Source organism: Vombatus ursinus, unplaced genomic scaffold, assembly GCF_900497805.2.
Source record: "Vombatus ursinus unplaced genomic scaffold, bare-nosed wombat genome assembly UNPS02014821.1, whole genome shotgun sequence".
In the NCBI taxonomy this organism is placed as follows: Eukaryota; Metazoa; Chordata; class Mammalia; order Diprotodontia; family Vombatidae; genus Vombatus; species Vombatus ursinus.
Window position 1 is genome coordinate 30,777,466 of NW_020954599.1, and position 13,020 is coordinate 30,790,485.

At 41.8% G+C, this 13,020-nt stretch overlaps 2 protein-coding genes across 7 annotated transcripts in view; one reads left to right on the forward strand and one right to left on the reverse strand.

Annotated features, from left to right (window-relative positions):
* Window positions 1-8,136, reverse strand: part of CUNH4orf47 (chromosome unknown C4orf47 homolog) — a 58,191-nt gene extending 50,055 nt beyond the window's left edge. For 4 of the 6 annotated variants that reach the window (XM_027837529.1, XM_027837530.1, XM_027837531.1 and 1 more), the window contains exon 1: window positions 7,955-8,070. The gene's annotated coding sequence lies outside the window, so the exon portion shown is untranslated. The other 2 variants (XM_027837527.1, XM_027837528.1) reach the window with 2 other exon arrangements.
* A 351-nt stretch (window positions 8,137-8,487) lies between these two features.
* Window positions 8,488-13,020, forward strand: part of UFSP2 (UFM1 specific peptidase 2) — a 37,055-nt gene continuing 32,522 nt past the window's right edge. The window contains exon 1 of the mRNA XM_027837440.1: window positions 8,488-8,565. Within this exon, the coding sequence (XP_027693241.1) occupies window positions 8,563-8,565 (3 nt within the window). The 5' untranslated portion in view covers window positions 8,488-8,562. The remainder of the gene's footprint in view (window positions 8,566-13,020) is intronic.

Here is a 13,020-nt window from a genome sequence, read left to right on the forward strand (position 1 = left end):
GTTGGAAGGCATCCAGTACGCCAGTGGGGAAGAGTAGAGGACAAATACAAGTAGCTCCAGTACTAACAAAGTGGCTGGGCCAAAGCCAATGTGTCTGCAGATGTGTCTGATGACAAAAGGAAAGTGTGATGCTATAAAAGATCAATACTGCCTAGGAACCTAGAATGTAAGACCTATGAACTAAGGTAAACTGGAGGTGGTCAAATAGGAGAGGGAAAGATTAAATACCAACATCTTGGGTGTCAATGAACTTGAATGGATCAATTTAATTCAGGTGATCACTACATACAATACTGTGGGCAAGAATACCTTAGAAGAAATGGAGTAGCCCTCACAGTCAATAAAAAGGTGAGAAAAGCAGTACTGGGGTATAATCTCAAAAATGACAGAATGATATCTATTCAAATCCAAGGCAAACCATTCAACTTCACCAAAAAAAGTCACATTTATTATAGGGGATTGAAATGCTAAAGTAGGAAATGGAAAGATAATTAGAATAACAGCAAGTTTGGCCTTGGAGTACAGAATGAAGCAGGTCAAAGACTAAAAAAGTTTTGTCAACTCAGTCATGGCAAACACTTTTTCAACAATGCAAAAAAGGACTCCACACATGGACATCACCATATGGTCAACAGAGAAATCAGATTGACTATATATACACTGCAGCCAAAGGTAGAGATAATCTATACGGTCAGTTTAAGACCCGGACCTTACAGTGGCTCAGATCGTGAGCTTCTTATTACAAAATTTAGACTTAAATTGAAGAAAGTAAAGAAAACTATCAGACTTAGCCATGACCTAAATAACATCCCTGACGAATATGAAGTGGAGGTGATAAATGGATTTAAGGGAATGGATCTGGTAAATAGAATGCCTGAAGAACTATAGACAAAGGTTGGCAATACTGTGGAGGCAGCAACAAAAAACATCCCAAAGAAAGAGAAGAACAAGAAAGCAAAATGGTTGTCTGATGAGGCTCTACAAATAGCTGAGGAAAGAAGGAAAGCAAAAGGGAAAGGAGAAAAGGGAAGATATACCCAACTGAATGCAGAATTCCAGAGAATAGCAAGGATAAAAAAGGCTTTCTTAAATGAGCAATGCAAGGAACCAGAAGAAAACAATAAAATAGGAAAGACAAGAGATCTCTTCAAGAAAATTTCTGTTGTTGAATCATTTTGGTTGTGTCTGTCTTATGACCCCATTTGGGACTTTCTTGGCAAAGATACTGGAGTGGTTTGCTATTTCCTTCTCCAGCTCATTTTACAGATGAAGAAACTGAAGCAAACAGGGTTAAGTGACCTGCCCAGGGTCACACAGCTAGTAAGTGTCCAAAGCCAGAACTGAACTCAAGAAGATGAATCTTCCTGACTCCAAGCCCAGCACTCTATCCACTGCACCAAAAAAAATCTGGGATATCCAAATATATAGAGAACAGAGTCAAATTTATAAGAATACAAGTCATTCCCCAGTTGATAAATGGTCAAAAGATATGAACAGGCAGACGAAGAAATCAAAGCTATCTACAATCACATAAAATGCTCTAAATAACTACTGATTAGAGAAATGCAAATTAAAACAACTTTGAGGTACCAACTCACATCTATCAGATTGGCTAATATGACAGAAAAGGAAAATATAAATGTTGGAGAAGATGTGGGAAAATTGGGACACTAATACACTATTGACAGAGTTGTGAACTGATCCAACCATTCTGGAGGGCAACTGGAAGATCATACTTGAAGTATACTCAAAAGGCTTTCAAGCCACACATACCCTTTGATCCAGCAATGCCACTACCAGGTCTGTATCCCAAAGAGATTTTTAAAAAGGTAAAAGAATCTGCATGTGCAAAAATATTTATAACAGCCCTTTCTTTGGTGGCAAAATATTGGAAATTGAGGGGACGTCCATCAATTGGGAAATGGCTGAACAAGTTTTGGTACATGATTGTAATGGAATACTATTGTACTATAAGAAATGATGAGCAGGATGATTTCAGAAAAACCTGGAAAACTGACACAAAATGAAATGAGCAGAACCAGGAGAACATTGTACGTAGTAACTGCAATATTTATGATTATCAACTGTGAATGACTTAGCTAATCTCAGCAATACAATGATCCAAGACAATTCCCAAAGACTCATGATGGAAAATGCTATCCACCTCCAGAGAAAGAAATGATGGAGCCTGAATGAAGATGGAAACATATTATTTTTCACTTTATTTTTTGTGGGGTTTTTCTGGTCTGTTCTCTTTCACAACATACCAATATGGAAATGTTTTGCATGAGGGCACATGTATAACTTATATCAAATTGCTTACTATCTTATGGGGGGGAAGGGAGAGAGAGAATTTGAAACTCAAAATTTTTAAAAAACTAATTTTTAAAAACTGTTTTTATATGTAATTGGGAAAAAATAAAATACTCATTTAAAAAAAATAAAGAAAATTACAGATACCAAGGGAACATTTCATGCAAAAATGGGCATGATATAAGACAAAAATGGTAGAGACTTAATGAAGCAGAAGAGATTAAGAAGGGGTAGCAAGAATACACAAAAGAACTACACAAGAAAGATCTTAACATCACCGGTAGCCACAATGGTGTGGTTACTGATCTATAGCCAGACATCCTAGAGAATGAAATCAAATGGGCCTTAGGAAGCATGGCTAACAATAAGGCTAGTGGAAGTGATGGAATTCCAGCTAAGCAAATAAAAATCCTAAAAGATGATGCTGGGGCAGCTAGGTGGCACAATGGATAGAGCATCGGCCCTGGATTCAGGAGGACCTGAGTTCAAATCCAGATTGAGACATTTGACACTTAACTAGCTGTGTGACCTTGTGCGAGTCACTTAACCCTGATTACCTCGCCCAAAAAAAAAAAAAGCCAAACAAACAAACAAACAAAAAAAGATGATATCGTTAAAAGTCCTGCACTCGATATGCCAGCACATTTGGAAAATTCAGCAGTGGCAATTGGATTGGAAAAGATCAGTTTATGCCTCAATCCTAAAGAATAGCAAGGCCAAGAAATGTTCAAAATCAAACAACTGCATTCATTTCACATGCCAGCAAGGTTATGCTTAAGATTCTGCAAGCTAGGCTTCAGTAGTATGTGAATTGAGAACTACCAGAACAAGCCTGTTTTCAAAAAGGCAGAGGAACTAGAGACCAAATTGCCAACATTCACTGGATTATGGAGAAAGCAAGAGAGTTCCACTACTACTACTACTAAGAGACTACACTAAAGCCTTTGACTATACGAATCACAACAAAATGTGGCAAGTCTTCAAAGAGATGAGAGTACCAGATCATCTTACTTGTCTCCTGAGGAATCTGTATGCAGGTCAAGAAGCAACAGTTAGAAGAGAACATGGAACGACTGATTGGTTTAAGATTGGAAAAGGAGTACACCAAAGCTGTACACTGTCATCTTATTTGTTTAACATAGATTCAGAGGCCATCCTGCAGAGTGCCAGGCTGGACAAATCAAAAGCCAGAATTAAGGTCGCCAGGAGAAATATTAACCATCTCAGACATGCAGATGATACCACTCTGACGGCAGAAAATGAAGAAGAGTTAAGAAGCCTCTTGAGATCTTGGCAACTGGGCCCATCAATTCCTGGCAAACAGAGGGAAAAGAAATAGAAGCATTGTCAGATTCTGTATTCTTGGGCTCAAAGATCACTGCAGACAGTGACTGCAGCCATGAAATTAAAAGATGCTTGATCCTTAGGAGAAAAGCTTTGGCAAATCTGTACAGCATACTAAAAAGCAGAGACATCACCTTGCTGTCTGTATAGGCAAAGCTATGATTCTCCCAAAAGTAATGTATGGCTGTGAGAGCTTAACTATCAAGAAAACTGAACACCACAGAACTGATGTTAAAGGAGACTTTTGAGAGTCCGTTGGACCAGAAGGATATTACTGGAAGGTAAAACACTGAAACTGAAGTTTAAATACTTTGGCCACATAATGAGAAAATAGGACTCACTGGAAAAGGTCCTGATGTTGAAAAAGACAGAAGGCAAAAAAAAAAAAAAAAAAAAAAAAAGAGTGGATGGCAAAGGATGAGATAGAGAGTGTCATGGAAACAACAAACATGAACTTGAACAGACTTCAAGAGATACTGGAGGATAGAAGGGTTTGTTGTGCTAGGGTCCATGGGGCCACAAAGAGTCAGACATAACTGAACAAATGTACAAAGTCAGAGGCTGGAGCTCTAACTCCAAAAACAGTACTATCAGATCGTAAACTCCACATAGACAGGGACCACATCTTACCTAAAGGACAAAAACGCCCCACCTGGGCTACCCTTATATTAATTAGGCTGTGTAAATAAGGGTATTCCTTTCTACTGACCTAGTTTGCTGAATACTAAAAAAAGAAAAACTGTATTAAAATACTTCCTCTTAATAAGCAGTTCTGTTAAATGAATGAGATTTATATTTTTTCAAGAAACTAACAGCAAGAAACTAAAGACTCTGGCTTCACTGTACCTGATTTCTATCTGACCAACAAATATATTTATTTGTATCAAGTAATCAATAATCCTGCTATATGCCAGGCATAACACTAGGTTCTGGGAATAAAAATACAAAATTGAAATACACCCTGCCCTCAAGGAGCTTATGTTCTACAAGGGAGAAACAACACACTCACAGACTAGTAAATACAAAATGGGATAGGCATTAGACCTGAGATTTCATTGATATAGGGAAATCCCAGGTGAGGAAACTCCTACCAATTCAGGTAGGCAAACTTGTCTATAGCAAGTCGAGCTGCAGAATGAGACATTTTTGGGCAAAGGAAGAAAGGCCACTATTATCTAAGGAGACTGAAGGCTTCCTTGAGGAGGTGCCATTTGACTTGCAATTTAATGGACTAGTAAGATTTTAAAGGGCAGGGAGGGCAAAGAAATGGGCTTTCCAGGTTTAGAATATAAATGCACGGAGGCAGCAAAGTGAAGGAGAAAAAGTCCAAACAGTCCATTTTGGCTGAATGAGGTGAAAATATGAGATAAGGCTGGAAAGGTTAAGTTGGCGCCAGTTTATAGAAGGTCTTGAATGTCTGGCGACGGAATCTGAACTTGACTCAGTTGGCTGTGGGTAGCCACCGAATGGTTCTGAGAGAAGTGACATGATCAAATCTTCAAATAAGCAAAATTACTCTATCATCAGCATAAAGGACAGTAGGGAGAAAGGGAGAGAATGGATTTAGGAAAACCTACCAAACGGCTATCATAATACTTCAGAGGGGTGCTGATAAGGGACTTTACTACAGAGCAGGCAGGGGAAAGAAAATGAAATAGATGGTAATAACACTGCATGAGGCAGAAGTGTTAGGACAGAATTTTAACTGTAGTCCAGACAGGACCTGTCTCTCACCTATGAATAGCCGGAGCCGCAGAAAGCAGGCCAGAGGCAGGAATGCCAGGAAACAAGCAACAGTTTAATTAATTACTTTAAGAGTGGGGAATGTGGTCTGCAGATCTTTTGAAGTTCTCCTGAGGAGAGCGCCACATGCTGGAGTAAAGGCATAAAGTTTATATACATATTTCACAGTGAAAAAGTGGGGGGAAGATGTATAAGAACACAATCATTTCCAGGGCCTGAGTGGCAGGACAATACAGGTGTTCTGGAATCCTGTGGGAACAGTTCTCAGGTTGATGGGGCACAGAACCAGAGTTCTGTGACAGGAACTGGTTCTACATTCTTTGATTCACTTCACTTAAGGCACAGGAATCTAGTCATTGTGAGAGCATTGTCAATTGATTGATCATTTCAGCTGAATTATGAGTTTCTGACTCCCAAGCCAGAAAAGGCAGCTCTGAGAAATCTAAATTATTAGTATATTCATTACATATATCGATTAATATGAAAATCATAATTTCCTTCAGTCTCATGGGAGAGTTGAGGAGGAAAGGTAAAAGTTTTTTAAAACAGGAGACTGGATGAGTAGAATGATGTCAATGTACCACTGAAAGGAGGAGTAAACTCAGTTGGGTCAGGTATTAGGGGAAAGATAATGAACTCAGGCTAGGAGGTGCCAAGATTGAAGTGCCAGTGGGACCTCCAGATATCAGTGTCCAATCAGCAGCTAGAGATGTGGGGTCTGAAGCTCAGGTGAGAGGTCAAGGCCAGAGACTTAGATTAGCATCACCTGAAGAGATGTCACTCCGGACTCATCTCAACCTATTGTATATAGAGATGATCACAAGGAAATTTTTCTGAAGTTGTTAATCATTAATGTGAAACTTAAACAGCTATCTCACACACAATTTAAATAAAAGCACAAGCCTTTCTTCCATTCAACTCCTTGCTCCTCCATCACAGGAGTAAAGTTAATTTACAAGACTGATTAAAACAGCCTAGTTATGCTTTATAGTAAACAGGTAAATACTGGACCATAAATATTCTCACAACCCTTTGGCAGAAGATGAAGTTAAGGAACCATCACTTTTTTTCATGCAGTTAACTTTTACTAACTGTGTACAAGGCTGTCTCCTCAAATTTTTTCATATAGCACCATGTCTAAATCATCTAAATCTGTCCTTTGTTCATCTATTGGGGGGGGAGAGGATGTGATTTATTTTAGTTCTCCCCCACCACCACTAAACTAGGCTCAAAATTTACAAGAACAAAAAATGGAATAATCCCAGGCTTTGAGGAGCTTACAGTCTAATTAGACATGTATTCCAGGAATATGGGACAAGCCAAGCAAGCTGAATGTGACTACAGAACAAGATTAGGACATGTCTACAAATCATAATTGCTACAAATCAGGGCTTGATTTATTGCTTCATTGATTGTTTGGATGTAAATTTAGTGTTAATAATTCAAAATAACTTAAAATTAGAGAGCCCAGTTGTTCAACATTTACCAACACACCCCTGTATTGTTCTATGAACACTTCTTGAGCTTAAGGAATGAAGTTATCACCAGACAAGAAGCCTCAAAATGGTAGGCTAACAATAATAAAAATAAATGTATATATAGCATTTATGTAACACTTTAAGGTTTACAAAGTGCCTTACATCCATTATCTTGAGATTCACAAACACCCCTGTCCTCTAGCCATCTCAAATTCATTATCTAAAATGGGTCTCATTTTAGCAACATGTGAAAGCTGAAATGGTATCTATAAGCCAGAGTGGAGGATTTCCACTCTCCCCACCCCAACCACTGCTTCTTTCTCATTCAAGCTTCCCTATTTCTATATAGTTTGGGTCCTTCTAGAGGAATGTAAGCTCCCCCAAAGCAAGGACTGCTTCATTTTTGCCGGTGTATATCCTAAGTGTAGCACAAAGGCTTACAAATGAACTGATTTGATCAGTTCATGGTATGGGAGATCCAAGTTAAATGACTCTTGAGGAGTCCAGGTACCTAGTAACTGGAAGGAGAGTGGTGTCAACAGAAACAGGAAAAAGGAGGAAAGATACTGTGAAGGGCAGGTCCAGCCAGATATTAAAAGACGAGAATATATAAATTTGGGAATCATCTGCAAAGACTTGCTGGAGTCTTTGAACCTGTTTTAAAAAAAATTTTTTTTGATAACTTTATTTCAATATAACTGGTTTCCTTGGTAATGCTATGAATTTTATTTTATGCATATAAAAACCTTATCCCAAGAAGGGATCCAGCCTGCCAAAGGGGCCCAAGACACAAAAGGAGGGTGGGATAGAGATAACTGAATACAAGTGGGTGGACTGGATCAAGCTGGGAGCAGCTGAAGAGGGGCCGAGGAAGGACCTTGGAGCTGCCTACACTTGGGTACTGGAGGATGTGTGGATGGAGACCCAGAAGGAAATCGATTTCATACAAATAGCACAGGATTGCCAACTTAAATGTTGCTCAGAGTTTGGTCAAAGCAGAGCCTGGAGCCCGTGGGGCATACTTACCGTGAACTCCCGCTCGCCTATCAACCTTTTTTTTAAAATATTAAAACTACCTGTTTCACAGATAAGGAGATCAAGGCATAAAGCAGGCAGGTGGGGGTCCGGGGTGGGAGGCTCCCGGGAACCCTTCCCTCCAGCGAGCGGCGTCCCGTAGCCCACGGTGGGCCGGCTGGTGCGCACCTAGGACGGCCGCCTCGCCCGGCTCGAGATGGAAGCCCAGATGCGGCGTCCGCAGGATCTGGGGAGCCGCCGCCGCTCCCGCGCCAGAACCCGCCAGTCTAGCCCCGTGCGGCCCCAGGACTCCACTCTTTGTTGCGCGGAGTTACCCAGGGTCTGGGAGAGTCCATCCCGAGGGGGGGGGTCGAACACAGGACACGCCGCTCTATGCCCAGACCTGACCAGTAGCGCCAGGAAACTCGAGCGACTTTGAAAAGCCACGACGTAAAGAACCCCCGCAGCCGGAGAGACTCTGGGCCTTCCGCTCAGAAATCTGCGCACAGTCGGGGGGCCGCCCCCCCCCCGAAGAAAAATGGAATGGTCCGCCGAAATGCATCTTGGGGGTTGTAGTCTTTCCCCCCCCGTGCCCGCCTCTTCCTTCCTATTTCCGGCCCCTTCTCATCTACAATCCCCGGGGCTTCGTCCTTTATAGTCTTCGCCCGACATGGTGAGTCCGTTAGAGGAGCTGAGTTCCCTAGCCCGGCCGGAGGGAGACGGCGGGGGCGGTGTCCAGGGTCTCGAGGCGCGGCTGCGCAGCCACACGTCAGCCCTCCACGCGCCCTGCCCGTCCCAGGGGTGCCGAGGGCTGCGAAAGAGAGTGGCAGCTGGTGGCCGCCCCACCCCCTCCGCGCCCCGCTGGACCGTGGCGGGGGGAAGGGACCTTGGAGGCCGTGAGGAACAGGCCGGGGGAAACAGCCCCTGCCCTCGAGGCGCTTCCACTTACTGGGGGTGGCATGGGGGTGGTCCTGCCCTAAACCTTGGACGGGGCAGGGGATGGAGCGCTGGACCTGAGATCAGGACTACCAGAGCCCAAATCAAGCCTCAGACCCTGGGCAAGTCACCGCACCTTTCTCTGCCTCAATTTCCTCATCTGTGAAATGGGCATAAATAATAGCACCCAACTCCAGGGGTTGTTGTGAGGACCGAAGGAGATAGATATATGGATCCATAGCGATATCTATACATGCAAGTCTGTATATGCACATACGTAGAGAGCAGTTTAGTTTGTAAAACGATGTGTGTATGCATGCGGCATGTGTAGTATATATGCTCATACGCATGTATATACATGTGTGCATGTACATGTACCCATACACACATAGCAGCATATACCTACATGCATGCATGTGCACATACATGCATATATCTGTATGTGTATTGCACATATACATGTGCTTAAAGGTGTGCCTGTCAATATGTATACATATAGACATACACACAAATACACATGTATGTGTGCATGAGTGTACATATATACATATACATTCACACATATGTGTACATGCATGTATAATTTCACAAACCTTAAACCACTTTCTGTAGTGTTAGCCATTACCATGCTATGTGACAGCCCCTTCCAGTTCTTGGTGATCCTGGGGTGACCCTGATCCTGATACTTAACCTCAGTTTCCACTTATCAGCTGTGTAACCCTCGCCAAAAGTCACTTAACTTCCTTTAAGCCTCAAAATTCTTTATCTGTAAAATGAAGATAATAATAGCACCTACCTCTCCCAGGGTTGTTTTGAGAATCAAATGAGATGATATTCGTAAAGTGCTTAGCACAGTGCTGGGCAAGTAGTAAAGGTTATTATATAAATGTTACTGATGATGGTGGTGGTAAGGACCAAAGGAGGTAATAGACATATAGAGTTTTGCAAACATTAATGTGTTATATAAATGCTAGCTGTTATTATGTTGTTATAATAATAATAACTAACATTTACATTGTATTTACTAGGTGCTAGGCACTGTGCTATGCTTTTTACAATTTTACAGTTACAATTATAATATTTCCCTATATCTGAGTCCTTCCTATTAGCCTTCAAACCTCAAAGCTTAGTTTAAGCTTCACTAAAATTATTTTTATCATAGATTTCTTGAGATTTCAGAAGATCTTGGAAGAGATCTTAGTCAATAAAACATATATTGAGAACCTGCTGCCCAGGTGCCTGGATCTGTGCCAAGGCCTAGGGCTACAAATAAAGGCAAATGATAGTCTCAGAGATTAAGACATAGCTGAGTAGACTCTTCTCTACAGCAGCTTTGGTCAGTGGTAACCTAGTTGTTTGAAATTCTCCAGTGATGGGGATGTCATTATCTTCTCAGACAGCACCTTCTACTTCTTGGCAATTTTAATTATTAGGAAGATTTTCCTGACAGTAACCCCAAATCTGCATTTCTTCCATATCCACCCATTGGAGCTATTTCTGTCCTTCCCAGAGCCAAGGTCAACAAGCCTGATCCCTCTATCACACCACAACCTTTCACGTTTTTTAAGACAGTTACGGTTTTCTCGTTAAATCACCTTTCCTACTAAACATACCCAGTTCCTTTCAAATGGTTCTCATAGGGCATGTTTTCAGTCCATTTGACATTCTGCTTAATTTCCAAAGGAACCATTCTAGCTTATCTCTGGCCTTCCTAAAATGTAGAACCCACAGCTGGACACAAGATTCTGACTAGTCCGTCCAGGGCAGAGGGTACTTCTGGGTGCTTCAGTCATGCATCATCACTTGGCTATTAGAGATTTCAAACTGGGTGCTCCTGAAACATCTTAAACTCAACATATCAAAATCTGAACTCATTCTCTCTCCATCCCCCAAGCCTTCCCCTCTTCCAGACTTCCCTATTTCCATCAAAGGTAACACCATCCTTCTAGGATCATAACATCTGTGTTAGCCTCAACCCCTCATTCTCCCTCACCCCACATATCCGGTCAGTTGCCAAAACTTGCTGCTGCTATCTTCACATCTCCCGTGTCATACCCCTTCTTCCACTCACACACCCCCTTGTTTCAGGCCCTTGCCACCTCTCACCTGGATAATTAAACCAGCCTTCCAATTGGTCTCCCTGCCTCTACTCTCTTACCATTCCAGTCGATTTTACAATCTGCTGCCAAAGTGATTTTACCCAAGTGTGGATCTGACCACATGACTCCCTTACTCAACCAACCCCAGTTGTCTTTGGGATAAAATATAGAGCCCTTTATTTAGCTTTTAAAGCCTGTCACAACCTGACCCCATCCTATTTTTGCAGCCTCTTTAAGCATGTAATACCCCTTCCCACACTCACTGATCCAGTCAAATTGGCCTTCTCTCTCTTCCTTACAAGCAGCATTCTGTGCCTATCTCCAGGTCTTTGCATGGGCCCTATTTCATGCCTGGAAGGTACTCTTTCCACCACCCCATAAAGAGCCTCTCTTCCTTGAAGACTAAGTTCAGACACCATCTTCTCCATGAAGATTTTCCTGATCTCCATAAAAGCTAGTGCCATCTATCTCCCAAACTCCTTTGTATATGCAGTATTGGTATTTGTTCACTTTTTATATGTATTTATAGATGGACTTGTCTTGCCCATTAGCATGTAATTGCCTCTAGAGTAGGGCTTATTTCATTTGATGTATTTCTGGAGTTCCCATTGTGTAGTACAGAGTAGGTACTTAATAAATACTTGCTGGTTGATTAATGGAAATGTTGAGGCAATTCAGCTTGTTCAGAGGGGCACAGTAAGACACAGACAGCGTTGGAATTGGGATTCACAGCCCTCAGAGCCAATACATTGTAGTTTGGTTCGTATAAGCTTAGGTTGTACATTCTATAGCCTTTAAGAAGTTATGATATTAAGTCAGCACGCACCTCCTGGTAGATCACTGGAGATTAGGAATTCTCTGCTTCGATAGGCCTAAAGTTGAACAGTTGTCCTCACTTAAGACCGGCACCAGTATGGTGAACCATGCTTCCCAGGGTTCACCATATTGGTACAGGCTGCTGAAAGAGGGGTGAATCATCTCAGGTAGGAAATGTAGCAGGTCAGAGCTTCTGTTAGGATCTGCTGTGGGACTGGGCCTGTGCATGGCAGTCTGGGCAAGAGAAGGAGACCTAGTCCCCACCCCCCACCTCCCTCCAAAAAAACCCCCCAAAAACCTTAAGATATTAAGAGCACAGCTCAGGAAGATATAGATTCAAGTCTTACCTCTATTATTTAATAATTATTATCTGTATTATTAATAGCATTTGTATAGCCCTTAAAGTAGACATCACATTTTACATATGTCATTTTATTTGATCCTCACAACAATTGTGTGAGAGAGATGCTGTTAATGTTCCTATTTTATAGATGGGGAAACTGAGGCTAAGAGAAGTTAAAGTCTCATACAGTAAATGTCTGAGGCAGGTTTAGAATTCAGATCTTCTTGACTCCCTTTCAGCACTCTCTACCAGCTGAGTAACCTTGGGTAAAGTCGCTCCAACTCGGAAAGCTTAAGTGACTTCACCTCATCTGATAGAAAAGGAAAAATCTTTTCTATCCGATGAGGATAATATTTTCACCATGTACTGCACAGGATTGTTGTGAAGGTCAAATAAAATTTGGTGCTTTGATTGACCTGGTATGGTACATATCACCATCCATCTGGTCCTACCCTTCCTGTGTGTCTCGTCTCTGTCTCCTCCCACGGAGTCCTCCACAGGAGGTCTACTCACCATGCTGATGATGAGAACGTCCCCAGCTCCAGGGAGTCGTCTCATCTGTCAAGCAGGGATGATAATAATATGTTTCCAGTTCTCTTGATATTCTTAGACTCCAGTGGAGCATCTGGATTAGTCATGAGTGGGTTATATTCCTTCCTTGTTCTCTGTGACCAGCTTATCTCTTTTTGTGGTTGTACATTTTTCTCATGATAGCCTTTAGTGTGTTCTAAAAATGTTTACAGGGCTTTTCCATTTTTCATCTGTTTTCCTTGTAGTTTTATACTTAAATGCCCTCAGGGTGACTTTATTTGGGTCCCCCTCCAAGCTTTTTGTAAACTTGGTTTTCCCCCCACTGAGGCATTATTCTTGTGTGTGTGTGTGTGTGTTTGTGTGTGTGTGTGTGTGTGTGTGTGTGTGTGTGTGTGTGTGTGTG